Consider the following 17,691-nt stretch of genomic DNA (forward strand, 5'->3'; position numbering starts at 1 on the left):
CTTTATCGGCCAGGAGAAGAAACAACCGTCAGGTGAGGAGCACTCGGATGCATGCATCACAGGTCACACGGAAAGGTGTGCGCGTCTTTTTGCATGCTGTGCGCTGAGCAGCATTTCTAAAGCCCATTCGGTCTTTTCCCACAAGTAAAAGGCTCCTTCCCTTTTAGCACCTCCCGGGTGATAGCGAAACATGCAGCGATCCTTAATCCCCCAGCATGACAGGGCGGATCCTGCTCCTTCGCCACCAATTCACCTGGTCGCGTGGCCGGTGCGCTCCTCCGCCTAGGACTGCCCGGGATTTCCTGGAAGGCTGCGCGGGGGGGCAGATCCGGGCATCGCTTCCAGTTGGATGTTTCTGGCACCTCTCCGGCTGTGCGTCCAGAAGATGAAGAAGCAGAACATCCGGACCCTCTCTCTCATCCTTTGCATGTTCTCCTATCTCCTGGTTGGAGCCGCCGTCTTCGATGCCCTGGAATCCGAGTCGGAGAGCTCCAGGAAGGAGATGCTGGAGCAGAAACGGAGCGATCTGAAGAGGCAGTACCGCTTCTCGGAGGAGGATTACAGAGAGATCGAGAGGGTGGTCCTGCAATCGGAGCCTCACCGGGCTGGCAAGCAGTGGAAATTCGCAGGATCGTTTTATTTCGCCATCACTGTCATCACCACCATAGGTGAGTGTCTCCGATCCCAACTGCATGAAGCCTTCTTACGTCTCCAGCTTCCCTGCTCCATAGCAAGTCAAAATAAGGAGCAAGCTCTCTCAGATCTCATCAGACCAAAGGTTTGGGTTTTGTGCTTTTTTTCCCCTTTCCTATGAAAACTTTCTTATTGAAAGGTGCTGAGAGCAGCTCCTCCACTTGACTGACTCATGGCCTGCAGTGTCAGTAGCTCAGAAGGTTTATGGGTAGCGCTTTTGTAAAGATTTGATTACAGGTCTTTGAATTCGATTATGTGGATTGCCTTGCAGGAGAGTTAGGATCTACTGGCAGCAAAAAAAAAAAAAAAATGACTGTGGTGAATTTCAACAGACTCAGGGCTGGCCCTAGGAAGGGCTTGGGGCCTGGGGTGAATCTGTCCCAGAGGACTCTTCAATTGGTCCTAAAGATAGTCCTGTGGGAGGAGAGAGGAGCAGGAGGGCAAGGCATCCCTCCCCACCCCTAGAGGTTAGGAAGAAGAGGGTGGGGCAACGTTCACATTGGTGGTCAGGGTTTAGACAGTGCTTTTAGGGGCCTGATGCCTTGGCAGCCCACATGGCTGCAATAGTAGCCTGGCCATGTCGATTTATTTATTTATTTTCTTGTAGCTTATTGGGCATGGTGCCCCTTTCACAGACTGCAGCCCAGGAAAGAAAGGCTGTGCTAACCCCTAACTTTATTTCTAGCCAGCAGGAGCAGTGGGGAGACCATGGGATTGATACCAACTGTACCATGTTGGGGGGGGGGGGGGGGAGAATCAGGGAGATCATCCTAAGCCTCAAGCATTAGAGGGTGCCGCATTGCCACAGTAGCCCCACCCCCAAGAGGGTGCCACATTGCCACAGTAGCCCCAGCACGGTCATCACTCCAGGAGAGCCGGCAGGGCTGATCGCGGGCCATGATGCTGCTGCAGCTATTTCCTGCTTTGCTGGCCAGCTCCATGGTCCTTTGCCATGACTTCTCCCCCTCCCTTCTGTGGTGCTGCATCCCATCAGCTTGATTTTCTCACTGGCAGTCGCCTGCCTGTTTATTACCAAAAGGAACAAGACTGACCCTAGGAAAGTGCAGGGAGGGAGCAGGATTCCCCCCCCCCTCCCCAAGACTGGTGTGTGTGTGGGGGGGGGAGGGGGGAAGGGTCCTCCCTGAGACTGAAGAGCTGGGTTACAAGTGGGGGAGGAAGGTGGAACTTGTCTGGACCATCTTGACCTGCAGCCAGAACTGCCTCTTTCTATCTTTCCCTCCCGATTAACCAGCACTCTCTTTCCACTCCCTCACAGATGGGGATGGATTTAGGATTTTGCTGCCCTTAGACACTTTTGGTGCATTCACCACCCCCCACCTTCAGTAAGGATCTGTTGCAGGTAAGCAGAGGGTTGTTCTCTGCTGATTGAGATTCAGCAGAGCTGGAAGTCAGCAAATCTTAGCCAGCCTGCTGCCCCTAAATGTTTGCAGCACTAGGCACAGGCATCACGGGTGCCTAGTTACCAGGGCCGGTGGAAGCACTAGATGAACTAGGCCTGGGCCTAGGGTGCCGAGTATTAGGGGGCGCCGCGAGCAGTGGTATCCCGAGGGGAGCCAATGCCCCCGGGCGCAGGGAGGCTCATCCCACTGGCGGCTGAGCAGCGACACGCATATAGCAGGCAGATCAGCAGGGCAGTGGTGGAGCTCACGTCACCACGGTCCGAAGAAAAAGATCACGCTTAAACACTCTGATGCTCCTCCTCCTTCCTGCCTGCGCGGCCCCAGAAGTAAACGTTGCCAGAGCCGCGCAGGCAGGAAGGAGGAGGAGCATCAGCACGTGCAGAAGAGGAGCAGCGCTTACGGGCCGCCGCAAATCCCAAGTCGCAGCGACCCGAGATGAGGAAGAAGCCCGATAGCAGGGCCGCTGCAGAGCCCATCCTGCGGCGACCCGCGAAGAGGAGGCCCAGAGGTGAGAGAGAGGCTGAGGGTCTGTAGAGTGTGTGTATGAGATGAGTTGAGAGATTGTGTGTGAGAGTGAGTTGAGAGACTGTGTGTGGGAGTGAGACCTGAATGTTTGCAGAGACAGCATGTGAGAGCCTTTGTGAGTGTGAGAGAGACAGCATGTGACAGTGAGAGCCTGTGCTTGAGCGAGACAGCATGTGGGAGTGAGAGAGAGCCTATGTGTGTGAGAGTCAGACAGCATGTGCCAGTGAGAGACTGTGTATATAAGAACATAAGAACATGCCATACTGGGTCAGACCAGAATGATTGTATGAAAGAGAGCATGTGACAGTGAGAGCCTGTGCTTGAGCAAGACAGCATGTGCCAGTGAGAGACTGTGTGTGTGAGAGAGAGAAATGCATGTGAGAATGAGAACCTGACTGTGTGTTTGAGGGAAGAAGATGGAGAGAAAAGAAATAGAAAAAAAGACAATATAAAAGGAATTGGCAAAAAAATAAGAAAGGGAAGGTGGAAAAAAAAAAGCCTGTGACCAATCGATTAGAAAACTAAGATCAGACAGCAAAGGTAAAAAAAAATAAATTACTTTTTAGTGATTGGCACATGTAATCTTTGGGAATGTGCAAGAGCAGCACTTTCTCTGTGGATCTCACAATGTACGAGATCAGCATGGAGAAAGTGGAAGCCCACGGGGCCTGCACAGAGGAAGCAGCAGAATGGGCTTCAGTGCCAGTAGCAGCAATCGGCGCCTCCCCAATAGCTATGCGGCATCAGTGACAGTGGCAGCAGAGGAATGAGAGAGGCTCCGAGGTCGCTGGCAAAAGAAAGAGAGGGGGGTCTGCCTTTAGTGTGTGCATGTGTATGAATGGGAGTCTGCCTGGGGGTGTATGTATGTGAATGCATGGGTGCCTGCCTGGGGGTCTGTGTGTGTGAGAATGAATGTGTGCATGCCTGGGGGATCGGGAGGGAGTGGTGTGAAAATGAATGGGAGCCTGCCTGGGGGTCAGTGTGTGTGAGAATGACTGGGAGCTTGCCTGGGTGGGTGTGTTTGTGTGTATGTGAGGGAGCCAGCCAGTGTGAGAGCATGAGTGTGTATGAGAAAATCCAAGGGAGTAAGAGTTTGTGTGTGGAGGGGGAGAGAGTGTCTTAGAGCCTGAGAGTGTGTCAGTGTCAGTGAGAGCAAGAGGTTATGGTGGATATAAGATCATGAATGTGTATGTATGTGACAGTGTATGTGTGAGAGAGAATGGACATGTGAGTATGTGTGAGAGAGAGAAGATAACCTCCTAATCCTCGACAATATCAGGGTGACTGGAAATCAAGAGCTCCCACAGAAGGGGACAGCAGGGGCTTTTTAAAATCCTTATTAGTTTTAATTATTGAATGTTATTTGATATATAGCACATACTCACCAATATTTGATTGGTGTTTGGGAAATTGTAAAAAATGTACTACTGTTTATCAGTAGTTTTAAAATATTCTTTTATTATGGTTTTACTATTATAACTGATGCTTTATGTTTCTTGATTTTATTTGTTTTATGAGGAATGGTGGTTCTGTTTTTCTATTGTTAATACACGAAGTCTGGCTTCTTGGAGTTTCCATTTCAGTTTTTGTCTAATTTGTGCTCCTTCATTTTGTATTCTGTATTTGGTGAGAGTCTGTCTCTGCTCTGTGTGTGTGACCGTGATGAGAGATTCTGCTAGCATGTAGTCTGTATAGGGATCTATAGCAGTCGGGTTTGTTTTGTTTCCTCAGTAGGTGGTGTATTGGTATTCTAGGACCCAGTGTAATATTTACCCTTGCTTATTCACAGGTAGGGTTATTGTTGTTTGAGTCCTTGGTGTTATTACTGTTATGTTACGATGGGATTGCAGTATAGATTGTGAGTGTCTTTTTTTGCAGGGTTTTGTGTTAGTTCACAATGTGTCTGGCAGTGGAAGGTATTTGTGCTGCTGTTACTGTGAGGTGACACCAGAATTTGAAAATATCTTTCAGTATGATGAGCTGTAAGGGAAACATCCAAGCTCCATTGTTTGGGGGAATTTCAGTGGATGCACAGAGTTACAGAACTGGAGGTGCAGGATTTATATTGACATTCTGTCCCTTCCTATATATTCCAGACTTCACTCTCATAGCCATATAGAATTAGTTGAATGAGGCTATCAAATAATTTTATAGTGTGAAACTGGCCAGCTTTTTAAAATTACGCAGAGGACCCTTTGGACTTTTTTATTAACACTTTTTTTTTGTAACCAATTTTAAAGCAGAATCCATGCTATAGAGGTGGGTGTGATGAAGAAATGTCATTTTGGCTCCCCCCCCCCCCCCCAAAAAAATTCTTCTGTCTAGAGACGCCACTGATTTTCTGTGACCTTAAGCATTAGTACAAGAAGGATTAAGGGGGCGATGCTGGAGAGGCACACAAATGCATTAGCCCCGGGCGCCAGAGACCCTTGTTACGCCACTGGGTGCGAACCAAATGGGGCCACAAGCAGCGGCAAAGAGGAGTGGAGATTTGGCGGGACGCGAGCAGTGTGCAACCTGTGGGGGGCCAGCCACTGCCCTCCGCCCCTCCCCCACATACCAGCACGCACACACTCTCTTTCTCTCTGCCCTCCTCCAGACATCCCAGTCAACACTCTTTCCATCCCCTCCCCCTCCCCTGCAGCCCCGAACCAGCATTCTCTGCCTCCCGGGCACCTGTTTGACTGTGACTGCAGTGCTCAGCTGACCGACTCCTGCAACTTTGCAAGGGCCGATGGCACTGCCCCCTCCTCCTCTGTCCGCTAAGGTGATTACTGCTGATAAGGACTCATGCCCCACAAGCAGGGCTGACCTTAGGGGACTGTAGGGCCCAGGAATGCCGATGTGCTTGGCTCCATGCCCGGGCTGACAGTAAATTATAGTGCCAGGGGCAAGCCTACCATGGTGATGCAGCCCCTCCCCCCAAAACTGTGGCATCCTGGGCGATTACCCCTATTTCCCACCTCCCTCCCAAGAACCAACATGGGGTTGACAACACCCTCCCTTCTTCCAACACTGCCCACATCGCCTCTGCTTGGATGGGGCCAGAGGCAGTTGCTTGATTTTCCCCCCTCCCCTTCTCAAAGTCAGCCGTGCACAGATTCAGAGCTTCCCTTGTGTGAAACAGGACCAACTACCCTGGTCCCCTGCACTGTCTGGTAGTCCCGTCCCTAACAATATAATTTCAGTGTTCCAGGGCCCCACACCTTGCACAGATTCCTTGGGATAATCACCAGGCCCTGCCTTGTAACGAATGGGCAAGCCAGCCCTGCAGATTTCCACTCACCTTGCAAAAGAATGCTTTGGAACAGAAGCTTAATAATAAGGACAGACTTTTCCGTATGTCCTGGAGCTGGGAGATCGCCCTAGCCCAGCAAAATCAAATCTCTGAACTAGACCCATGCCGGCAAGGTCACTTTGAGGGTAATTTCTGAAACCATTCACGCAGGTAAAACGGTGCGGATTGTAGGGAAAGAACTTTCATTTTAGCAGTCAGCGTTCAGCTTTGCTCACGGTGAGGATGGGATCCTGTGCCGGTGCCTGGGATTAGGGGAGTGCTTGCGGTACAGCTTGCCTGTGTTTTTTTCTTTCTTTCTGGCTTTCTACAATTTACAGTAATTGTTCCTGCTATTTCACTGTATTACATTTTAAGGGACTGCTTAGTGCTCTGTTAATGTCACATTGTGTGCACTAGGATGGGCCTCGCAGCCTGAAACGGCAGAACGCATGTTACAAATGAATTGAAATTGCCCATGGAAATGGACGTTTGAAAGAAAGAAAAAAAAAAAAAAAATCACCTGCCCTGTAAGCAGGTGAATCCACTGGGCGCGTACTTTCTCCCGCCATGGGGGAGGCGTTCCCAGGGACGGGGTGGGTATTTTGAGACGTGGGGGCATATTTTTCCTTGGAGAAATCAACTGCAGAAAATAGCAAGTGTAAATGTGTGGGGGTAACTTTCCCTTCGGCGGCTCTGAAAGTGAGAGCACGTGTGCACGATCACTTCGAGAGTAACCGGTAGTACAAATTCCCCCTCTCCCCTTTAATTTGACCCTGGATACACGGAGCTCCTTAGTCCCAGGATGCTGGAATCTGTAGGCCTGCAGTTTGTATTGGGAATAGTCGGGTGACTGATCCCAGGATGTTACGGGATGGAAGCTTAAAAAAAAAAAAAGAGGGAAAGCTCAGGATTGGCTAAAAGTAAGCTTCACGGAAAGAAAGTAGTTGCGAGATCCTCTGGCAATTTTGTCAGCAGCATTAGTCAGAGGCAGTTTGTAAATACTGCTGCACGGCAGGGGTGCAAGGCCTCCAGCCCCACCCACCCACGTGCCGGCCACGAGTTCTTGTGTTCTGGCACGGGCAGGGTCGGTGGGGACTGAGCCCCTTCCTGCGTTGCAGGACAGCCCGTCCCCCTCTGGATCTCACCGGCGACGTGCACGGCTCTGGCTCCTGGCATTTCGGCACCAGGTCCTGCATATCCCAGTCCCGAGGGGAGCGCAGTTTGTTTTGAAACGACATGAAAAATTTGCAATGAAACGCCGTGCCGTTACAGGTGATTTCACAACAACGAGAAAATCCCACCAAACGTTAATCCCCCACACTGCCATCAAAATTAAAAAAATCCCCCCCCAACCTCCCTGGATATATCCCACCCGTGGATCACGGGCAGGACTGATCCTCGGTCACTCTTTCCCCTCTGGTTCGAATTTCAAAACAGCACCAGCCTGTGTCATTTTGAAAATGAGGCCCGATGGGGCAGAAGCAACTGGGGATCACTTCTGCTCCATTTCGACGAATTGTTTAAGAGGGTCCAGGGAATAGGGTTTAATTTTTTCAATTCTTGGTGTCAATGGAGTCAGGCCCCTGTGTTGTGTGGAGATTTTTTATTTTTATTTTATGTGGGGGGGGGGGGGGGGGGAGGGTTATGCTTTGGTGTTTTTCATTTTAAGTAAATGAAATGAGCCAAAATAAACAAACAAAAAGTGAATTAAAAAACCAAGATTCAAATGAAATTATTTTTTCTGTGTGCATCCATGACCTCTGTCCCAATTGCACCATCATTCCCAGAATCTTCATAATAATACTTTATTATTTTTGCAAGGTTATTTGAACCTTTCAAAAAAAAAAAAATCCCTGTAGAATTTATAAACTGCACATACATTATTCCAAGAGCGGGACCGAGGCCTCCGGAACAGCCACTGGGCCGGGGGATGGAGAGCCGGCGCGCGCAAATTACACCTGCCCAGAGGCAGGCATAACTTCTTCAATAAAGGTCAGGGGGGTTTAGTTAGGGCTGGGGGGCGGGTTAGATAGGGGAAGGTGCGGGAGGGCGGAAGGAAAGTTCCCTCTCAGGCTGCTCCGATTTCGGAAAGGCCTTGAAGGGAACAGAGGCAGGCTGCTCGGCTCGGCGCGCGCAGGTTGCACAATTGGGCACCCCCCTACGCGTGCCGACCCTGGATTTTATAACATGCGCGCGGCAGCGCGCACATGTTATAAAATCGGGCGTAGATTTGTTCGCGCTGGGTTTGCGCGAACAAATCTACACCTGCGTGCATGTTATAAAATCTGGACCTATGTGCACACGCAATCCGCTAGGTGTGTGTATCTGTGCACCCAATTTTTAGCTTGTGCGCGCCCAGCAGCATACATAAGTCGGCTTATCGATGCACGGCTGCCTGTATTTTATAACAGATGCGTGTCCAGCCGAGGACCAGTTTCACCAGTTCGTCTACCGGTTTGCCCAGTGTTCTGCTATGTCTCCCCCCCCCCCCCCCGGTTCTTTTGCTTGCACTGCCTCCCGGTTACCCCAGACCCCCTCAATCCCCTCACAGATGCCTCTAACTTTTCTTTTTTAACTTACACCTCCTCCATAGCAGAAGTAAAGTTACGAAGCGCTGGACCCGGGCGCGCGCCCAGGCCCGTAGGTACTTGTGCGCACGTCTCTTGGCCCCGCCTCGGAATGCCCATGCTCCGCCCCCACACCGTGCCCCTTTTTTGGGCGAAACGTGGGATATTCGCGCATCGGCGCTTGTGCGCGCATCTGCCCGCCTTATAAAATCGGGCGGACATGCACACGTGCCAGATGAGCACCTATCTCCCAGTTTTGGCGCGTGTCCAGCTTTTAGAATTCACTTTTAAAAATCGGCCGCACGCTTTGCCCTGGTTATCTGTACAGGTGGCCATGGGGAGGAGCAAAACAAATACATTTATTTTGATCTGATTTCTCACCTTTTGATATATCTCAAAGCAAAACTAGTTCAGTCTTAAAATGGGAAGCACCTCCTCCTCCCAAGCCCCTGAAAACCCAGCTGGAGCTTAAAATGGCCAAAACGGGTGCCAGGGCTTTTGGGAGCCCTGCTCGTCACTTTAAAGCACCCAGGTTTTCACACGGTCCCTGTAAACCCCCCTAAAAAACCAGACACTGTCTCTGCAGCACCAGCAGCCAATCTCCTCATCCAATTAAACCGTACAGCCTTCTCTCTCTGAACCTGGCAGATAGTCTGCAAAACTCAATTACCAGCCTTTCCAGCTCACCCTCGTGTCCAGCATCACGCTGCCGCTTTACAGCTAAGCCCGCTCTTTCTTTCACCATTTATCGTAGATTTGAATGGCATTGTTCTCATTAACACTCCTTTCGGTCCATTTAAAATGCATTTTCTCCTCCGAAGAGTCGCAACTTATCATCTTTTCATGGGTGAATAAGTGTACTTTGAAAGCTCTGCCGTTACACGCCCCCACCCCGGTACCCTATGCAGAGCGCTGTGCCCATGACACTTCTGTAAATAGAGCCATCTCTCTGGCAGGCAGCCTGCAGAATGCATCAATTTGTATATATACAGCCTAGCCCTCCCCTCCCCCACACTCCTGGTCCAGGCCCAGGAGGCTCCATCAGTGGTTTCAAGAAGCCCATAAGAACGTGCCTGCGGTATGTGATATTAGGATTGACTGGCACCAAATTTTAGTCATGAAACATCTTGCCTGTCAGATGCTCTTAAGTAGTAGTAGTGGTGGTGGTAGCAGCAGTAACGGTATTCTCACTGCCATATATACTGCTTTTAATCTTCTAGGCTTGCCGAGTTAGTGTTTTTTATTTCTTTTGGATTCTGTGGTGGAGCGTGGGCTTTAGCTACCTCTCACTTCTGGTGTGCATGACCCCTTGGATGTCCTCGCTTATTTTATATGGACCGCACTGAGGCGGATGCAGGATTTTACAGTAAGCAGCACCGTTATCCAATGGGAAAAGTAAATATTGAGGATCTGATTTATAGGGATTTTTCCCATGCACATGAATGGGAGAAGAACCTCAGTGACCTGGGCCCTTTATCAAAGAACATCCATTTCTGATGGGAGTGAATGTCATCTCACCCAGAGACTCAGGCTTCAAGGGTTTGTTAATCTGACATCCCCTTTCTTTTGCCTTCCTTGTTGGACCCTAGGAACGTGCAGCTCCCAATATTTCATTTCAGTTTGTCATTTAATTTTCGGGTTTATTTTGTTATTTAGTGTAATGTTTTTGTTCAGTTTGTTTGCCAAACCAAAAAAATAACATTAAGCATGAAAAAACCCCAAAACAACAAAACCAAAGAATCAATTAAAAAAATATATTTTTTTTTTTCCCATGAGCCTCTGGCAGTCTTGGCTGGGCCTTCCTGGGCCAAATAACTGAGCTGGGCCAGCACCAGGTTCACCGCCTGGTGCTGTGAGCCTGGTGCACAGCCGATTGGCTGTGCATCAAAATGGAGCCGGCTGCATCAAAGGTTAGGTGCCGAAGTGACATCACTTCCGCACCATCCTTCAGGCAGAGGTCGCCATTTTTAAAATGGTTACAGTAGGTGTTACCTTCCTTCTTTTCCAGTTATGCAGTCACGCTCATGACATCATCTACAACTGGAAGCGGGCAGAAGATGACCACTGAAGCCCGCTTCTGTTGTGATGTAACCGTGAAGCGTGGGTGAAAAGCCCAGCGTGCTTGCCCCATATAGTAGTCATTACACAGTCTCATTTTATTTATTTGTATCCTGCACCCTCCGAAGTTCCGGGCGGGTAACAAAAACAATCAAGCCCATATCTGTTGTTTTTATATTTTTCCTCAAGCATAAATGTTCTATTAAAAGTGTAACTTAATGAAAACATAGAAAACATTGGCAGTATTTTTCCAGCTAAGTATTTATTGACACTGATGAGGATATTTGGATCACTGATTAAAGGGTTAGTATTTTGAAGACCAGAGCAGCATTCCTCAACTCAGTCCTGGGGCATCCCCCGACCACTCTGTTTTTCAGGATATCCACAATGAATATGCCTCAAATCTTCACTGCCTCCATTGTATGTAAATAGATCTCATGCATATTCATTGCACATATCCTAAAAATTAGACTGCTTGGGCGATCCCCAATAACTGGGTAGAGATCTACAGAAGTAGAGGAAGAGAACCCAAGACAAACTGGAGGTATGGGAGAAAGCAAAGGCCTGAGAAGATGAAATTTTAATTTAAAAAAAACCAAAAAAACTTTGTCAATTTCATTAAAAATATTGATGGTGTAATAACATCAGTGGTCAGTGCAACCCTTTGCTCTTGCTTTTGTTTTATATTCCTGAGCCCCTTAATTTATATAAGTGCTTTTCTTATATTTTGCATTTTTTTTCTTAATATGAAAAATGTGTACTTAAAAAAAATTATAATTTTTTTTTTTTTAATTAAATGTTGGTTTCATGGCAAGGGTCCTTCCTTGTATTCTGTAAACTGCTGTTGCCTGTACTGTGTGTATGCGACACTTATCTTGGAGTGATGCCTTGGGTATGGCTAAGTAAGAAGCACGTAAGCTTTAACCACACCTCCATGCGAATGACATAACTCGAACCAGTAAGACAAATGAACTTGTATCTCTTTAAAACTTCCATTTGAATTTCCATTTGTTTTCTTTGCTTAGTTTTCTAGTTCTGAGCGCACACACACAGAATGATGCAGGAGTCTGCCCCACACGTGCAATCCCCAGGCTCTTCTCCTTACCCGAGGCAATAAATAACTGAAGGATATTCACTTAACAAAATCATCTTTTTCAAAAACTTTTCTTCTGCTCCAGTGAAGATTTGTTCCAGTACGCACAGAATGGAGAAACCTTTTTGAATGGGGCCCCTCTAAGTTTCTTAGTTTTGAGAATCTTAACTTTTCAGTCAGATTGAATATGTGGTTACCTACAGTCTATAATTAATGCAGCATCTGCAATTTACAGTATCTCTTATTTTGCAGAAATGTTTTTCATGTTATCTGAGAAGTATATGCTTCTAGTGTAGCCAAGCAACCAGCACTCTGCAGCGTGAAAACACGAAATCTAAGAGAACTTATAGTCATTCTTTCTTGGAGGATCCTAGATGTTGGATAATTCTAATACTGAATAGGGATATGGGCATTCTAGAGGATCATTGGGGGGCTTTGCTCTGTGGGTAGTAACAGAGGGACATTTTAACACCAGATAGGTACATGGAAGTAACTTTAGATTAACTACTGAGTTTCTACGTTGATTGTCCTACAGCACTCTGCTGGGATATGCAATATTGAAGGGTGGATAACAAAATCTAAATAAGTGTGGTGTCCCAGCTGTAGTGTAGTGCTTGGCCCAGTTTACAGATCCCGTTGCGTGACCATTTCCAGATACATTTTGTCAGGACTGTACGATGTGGGGGTCCACTGGCAGCAGTTCTCAGCAGGGACCCCCACATCGTACAGTCCTGACAAGATGTGTCTGGAAATGGTCACAATAAATATTAATGATGTGCAGTCGTTTCAGGCATTTTTGACAGGAGAAACAGTTCAGGGTATATTTGTCATTTTATGAGTGCCGTTTGTAGATAGCGTGCACTTAAAACAAAAAAAAAATGAAATAGAGATTAAAGAAAATACATCAGAACATGACACAAACTCAAAAGGAAACAAAACAAATTATTTTCAAGCACTTCTGAAACTGTTTGTGTTCCTCCCCAAGGACCAGGATGAGAACCAATGGCTGTTGCTCAACCCCCTATTACTCTACCGCAAGGGTGGCCAACTTGGTCTTTCAAGAGCCACAAGCAGGTCAGGTTTTCAGGATATCCAGATCTGCACACAGTGGAGGCAGTGCCTGCTCATCTAGGTCATGCACGTTCCTTGTGAATATTCTGAAAACCAGACCCGTTTATGGCTTTGAGGACTGGAGCACGTCACTCCGCTCTACATACTAAAAGGGATCTCATTTTCGACCTGTCTCTTACGTTCCCATTTGCACCTTCCAAAAGAGGTACCTCCAGCAACACTTGCTAAGTCACAGTATGTTCTTAAGACTTATGATGCTGTCACTGTAGCCCAGGATGGTCTAAATCTGGTCCTCGACTCCCAGACACTGGACAGGTTTTCAGGATAACCTCAGAGAATGTGCACGAGAGCAATTTTGCATACGTTTGAGAGACAGTGCACACAAATACATCTCGAGCATATTCATTGGAGACATTCTGAAAACCTGACTGTTTTAGCCTTTGAGAACCAGAGTTGGATAAGCTTGCTATAGCATTTTATGTCATTGTTATTCCTTATCTAATGAGAATTTTGTTAATCTGAACTGTTTAATTTACCATGTATCTGATTTTGTTAACACAGTCACATGACATCACTGAACTATAGGCTCTTAATATCCAATGCATTTTTCTGAAGCTCGTGAATAAAGGAGTTGAGTGCATATATGTGCATTTTGCTTGTTTGAAATGGGCCAGGATTAATCCCAGTCGTTATTGCTCTTATTTTGCTGCAGGTTACGGGCACGCGGCTCCGGGTACAGACGCTGGCAAGGTGTTTTGCATGTTCTATGCCGTTCTCGGAATCCCTCTGACCTTGGTCATGTTCCAGAGTCTGGGGGAGCGCATGAACACTTTTGTGAGGTTCCTGCTGAAAAAAATCAAGAAGTGCTGTCGCCTGAGGAAAACCGATGTCTCCATGGAAAACATGGTTCTGGTTGGCTTCCTGTCCTGCATCGGAACCCTCTGCATTGGGGCTGGCGCTTTCTCCTATTTTGAAGGGTGGACCTTTTTTCATTCCTATTATTACTGTTTCATAACCCTGACCACCATTGGTTTCGGAGACTTCGTGGCTTTGCAGAAAAATGAAGCGCTGCAGAAGAAGCCCCCGTATGTGGCTTTCAGCTTCATGTACATTTTGGTGGGCCTGACTGTCATTGGGGCCTTCCTTAACCTAGTTGTCCTTAGATTTTTGACCATGAATTCAGAAGATGAGAGGCGGGATGCCCAAGAGAGAGCATCGCTCAGAAGGGCGAGAAACCACGTTCACTTGAGACCGAAAGAAGACAACAGAAGCAGAAGTTCCATTTTTTTGCCTATAGGGGACAGAACAAGTCAGATGAATCTCATCCCACTTATTCAGGAAGACACTGACAGGCAGAGACGCCGATCTTCAAATACGCCCTCAAGAACAGGTTCCTTCTGCACGTGTATGTGCTACCGATCACACTTCTGCGATAGCCCAGCCACGTCTCACCATGAAACCTTGAGCTGCCACACCAATCCTGTCTACTATAATTCAATTTCTTACAAAATAGATGAGATCTCATTAAGCACCCGGGATAACACTGGCTTCTCTTCTCCTGGAAGTACCTTGTCACCTGGCAACCACAGTTATAGGGAGCATCTCCGGCAAAGAAGAAAGTCCGTATAAATGTACCTTCCCTTTTGACTTTGAATTTTGATATTTTTGAAGACAGGCTACTAAACTATCAGAGTAAAAATGTGTTTATTAGCATCTTCTACTAGAATAATAATTCTAAATGCCAGTGGTCAGCAGCAGCAGGAATATAATCCATCATTTAGTCAATATCTATTAACAATATTGCTAAATCTTTATTTATACTACTGGCAGGTTAGCTTGTAGAATGTTGAACAGGAAGTAACTCAGACAGATTCTTAAATAGTTCATAACAGTTCATTTTCTGCCTCTGAGGGCTCAGATAATTATTCCGTACACTCTGAAGAGATAAAAATAACAGGAGTGTTGTACTCTATAGTCAATGTGCTGCTTTTTTTTCTGACTATAATTAACTCGAGACAGTTAATATTTATTCTGTAGGTACATTTGGTTTGAATGATTTAAAAATTCTTCACCTCCTCCTCCAAAAGATGGTTTAAAAAAAGACTGCCTTTAAATAGGCATTAGTATTTCTACCATGTCTTTGCCAATTCACGGTGCTCTTTTTTTTTCTGCTGCACTGCTGAGGGTCCACAGGCATGTGACCTGAATTGATTTTCACGGACTCTGGTGAGGCGCATCTCACTGTTGACGGGCCTACAGCATGAACGACAGAAGCCACTGTAGACTGGTAAACTAGGTGATGCAGTTTTTATTTTTAATGAAGCCTATAGTACAGTGGATCTTTAAAAAAAATATCCATTCTGAGTTCTTCTTCTAGGTGGCATGATATTAAGAGAAGATAATCGTATTGTTCTGGGCTAATGTTGCTGTGACCTACTGGGAAGGCTGCACATCAGATTATTAGCCAAGATATCATTTAGCGTGCTGGTGAAAGGTGGGTGCAGAGTTCCAGTAGCTGTATTTGTCTCGGAGAAACCTGCAGCCTTTTGTAGGTTGTAGCACTTTTTTTTTTTTTTTAAAAGGACCAAGGTAAAAGATGTTATATGTGAGCTTTTGGGACCATACATTCCACTTTACCTCAAGGACAGAGGCTAGGCCAAGCCAGGCACATTACTGTTGCCTGTGCCATAGTTCTGAACAGTGGATGACTTTACTTTCACATTCTGTCTGCTTAGTCTTTTTTTTATGAGAATTAAACAAGAAAGATGAAAGATTCTTTATATGGAGTCAATTTTGCATATAATATGAATGATAAAAGAGCAGTCATGTAGAATGCTGGCTCTTGCAGAGTTGAATGTCCCTTTTGAATACTGAATTAAGTGTAAACTCTCAGCCTAGCTCAGTTTGCCCCTTCTGTGTTATTTCAGCTTCTGTCACAGTCTGTTTGAAATACTGCAAGAGTTAACTGCCTGAAGTGTGCCTTAATAAGTCATAATTTTTTATTAAGCTACCATGGTATTATATAGGTACCATCTTCAGCATTCCAAGGGTTAAGACATCTAACTCTCTGTTATGGTGAAAATTAGTCAGCTGTGGACTGAGGCCTAGGCAGGCTAGGAAAGACAAAAAAGATTGCGTGATTTATGAAAGTTAAATCTAAATGTAAACTGTATAGCAGTTCCTCAAGTCCTCACATAATTCTTGACTTTAAACAGCACGTGCTATTTGCTCAAATTAGCATCTGCAACTGTATATATGAATAGAAATGTGTAGATAATTTGAGGTTGAACTCAAACCATTCAGATTTGCTGGGGAAATTTTATCAACATCTCTTCAGTGAATGTGAAGAAAATCCAACCAAACTCGTAGCAGATTTTTTAGGAATCTCCCAACCTAAGCTGAGGGGGTTGGCAGCAGATTTTTGAAAGAAAAGTCAGCCAAGGCACCTGAACTTTTTCAGGTTCATCAAAATAGTTCTCATGGTTTCTAAGTGGTCCGTACATCTTGTTTCTGTACTATGTTTGGGGTAGGCACAGTCTCTCTGGCCTAAGCTCTTGTGTAGATGTTGTCATGAGCACAGATGGATGTTGGCATTGTAGGGCTGATATGAGAATTCCATGAGTCATTCAGCTCTGGGCTAAGAGCTTGCTGCATGAGCAGTCACTTTGTGGGCTCATAATGGAGAAAGACCTTTTCTAAATCCTCCGTGCCCAGCCCACCCAAACAACCAACACACCCGTGGGCACTTCTCTTTGTCATCGTTTGTAGCGGAGGAGTAAATGACAGTTATAGTCTACAGAAGACACCAAAATTATCACAGACAGGAAGGTTAATGTTTACAGTTCTAGTCCATCTTCCTTGTACCAAAACACACCCCAAAGCAGTTTACAAAGAAAAACATAAAATAGTAAACATGCCTCAGTAATTAAATCATCAGTAAAATACAGAATGATCATGAAAAACATCTGGTCATAATTTCCACACCAATCTTTTGTTCATTGGGCCAGGAGAGAACAGAGGTGCTGCAGAGTCAACATTCAGGTACCCCGGCGGGTGAGAGACTCCCTGTCATTGCACAATGACATGTATGGGTGGCATTCAGGATATACACCTCCTGGTTTCTGAAGGGAGTCAAGGGATATGGGCTCTAACTGAAGACTGTTGCTGTGGAAATTGGTTCAATCTCATGGCAGTGCACAACATTGCCATTGGGGCAGCCCCAGTCTACATTTTCACTGCACATGAGAAGAGAGTCTGTCAAGAAACTGTGAAAATAGATTTCCCACCCCCCCCCACCAAAAAAAAAATGCAGACAGTGCATTTCACTGAGCACCAGTACTATGCTCTAGTTGATTTGGAAAGGTGCATTCTCCGTGTCTCGTCTGCTGCTTGGCCTGCCTCACTGTTTAGCACGTGGATGGACGGACACGGTCTTCCCATAATGCGTTCATTCATTTTCACAGAGAACGCATAATAATGCGAAAGGGAATCCAGATGATCCCCACTCATACATGATAACTAGAACATAGAAAATCGTGGACATTCAGTGCTGTGGCTACACAATGTAATAGATTCTGTAGTCCGTGGTGATTTTATGTGCTCAAACTCATATTCTGAGGGAGAAATTTGTAAAATATACGAGAATAATGTATCTAATTTCTTAGCTAGTCCAACCATAGTCTCCGCACTAAACAGGCAGAGAACGGAAAAGATATTGTGCCATGGAGGTTGGTCAGATATTTAGGATGCTTTGCGAATGTACACTGTATCCCCCATCAAGGGGACATATGCACAGCAAAAGATGAATCTTTCGGTTTCATTATCTGATTCCTCTGCTTTTAGGGCACAATTCTTTTCAATGGGGGAGATTTCCAAATAGCACACAGAGGGCCTTGCCTAGAAATGACCTTTTCTCATTCATGGTCCTAGGGCAGTGGCCTGTATTGATTAAGGCTCCTAACTATGTGGCGTTTTCTAACATCAGCT

The 17,691-nt window shown here is 46.2% G+C and overlaps 1 protein-coding gene across 1 annotated transcript; it reads left to right on the top strand.

Annotated features, from left to right (window-relative positions):
• Positions 1 to 321: 321 nt before the first annotated feature.
• Positions 322 to 15,230, top strand: KCNK15 (potassium two pore domain channel subfamily K member 15). The gene is made up of 2 exons (XM_029614714.1): positions 322 to 668; positions 13,418 to 15,230. The coding sequence occupies exons 1-2, from the start codon at positions 350 to 352 to the stop codon at positions 14,332 to 14,334; spliced, it is 1,236 nt and encodes a 411-aa protein (XP_029470574.1). The 5' UTR covers positions 322 to 349; the 3' UTR covers positions 14,335 to 15,230.
• The last annotated feature ends 2,461 nt before the right edge of the window (positions 15,231 to 17,691 follow it).

Source organism: Rhinatrema bivittatum, chromosome 8, assembly GCF_901001135.1.
Source record: "Rhinatrema bivittatum chromosome 8, aRhiBiv1.1, whole genome shotgun sequence".
Taxonomy (NCBI): domain Eukaryota; kingdom Metazoa; phylum Chordata; class Amphibia; order Gymnophiona; family Rhinatrematidae; genus Rhinatrema; species Rhinatrema bivittatum.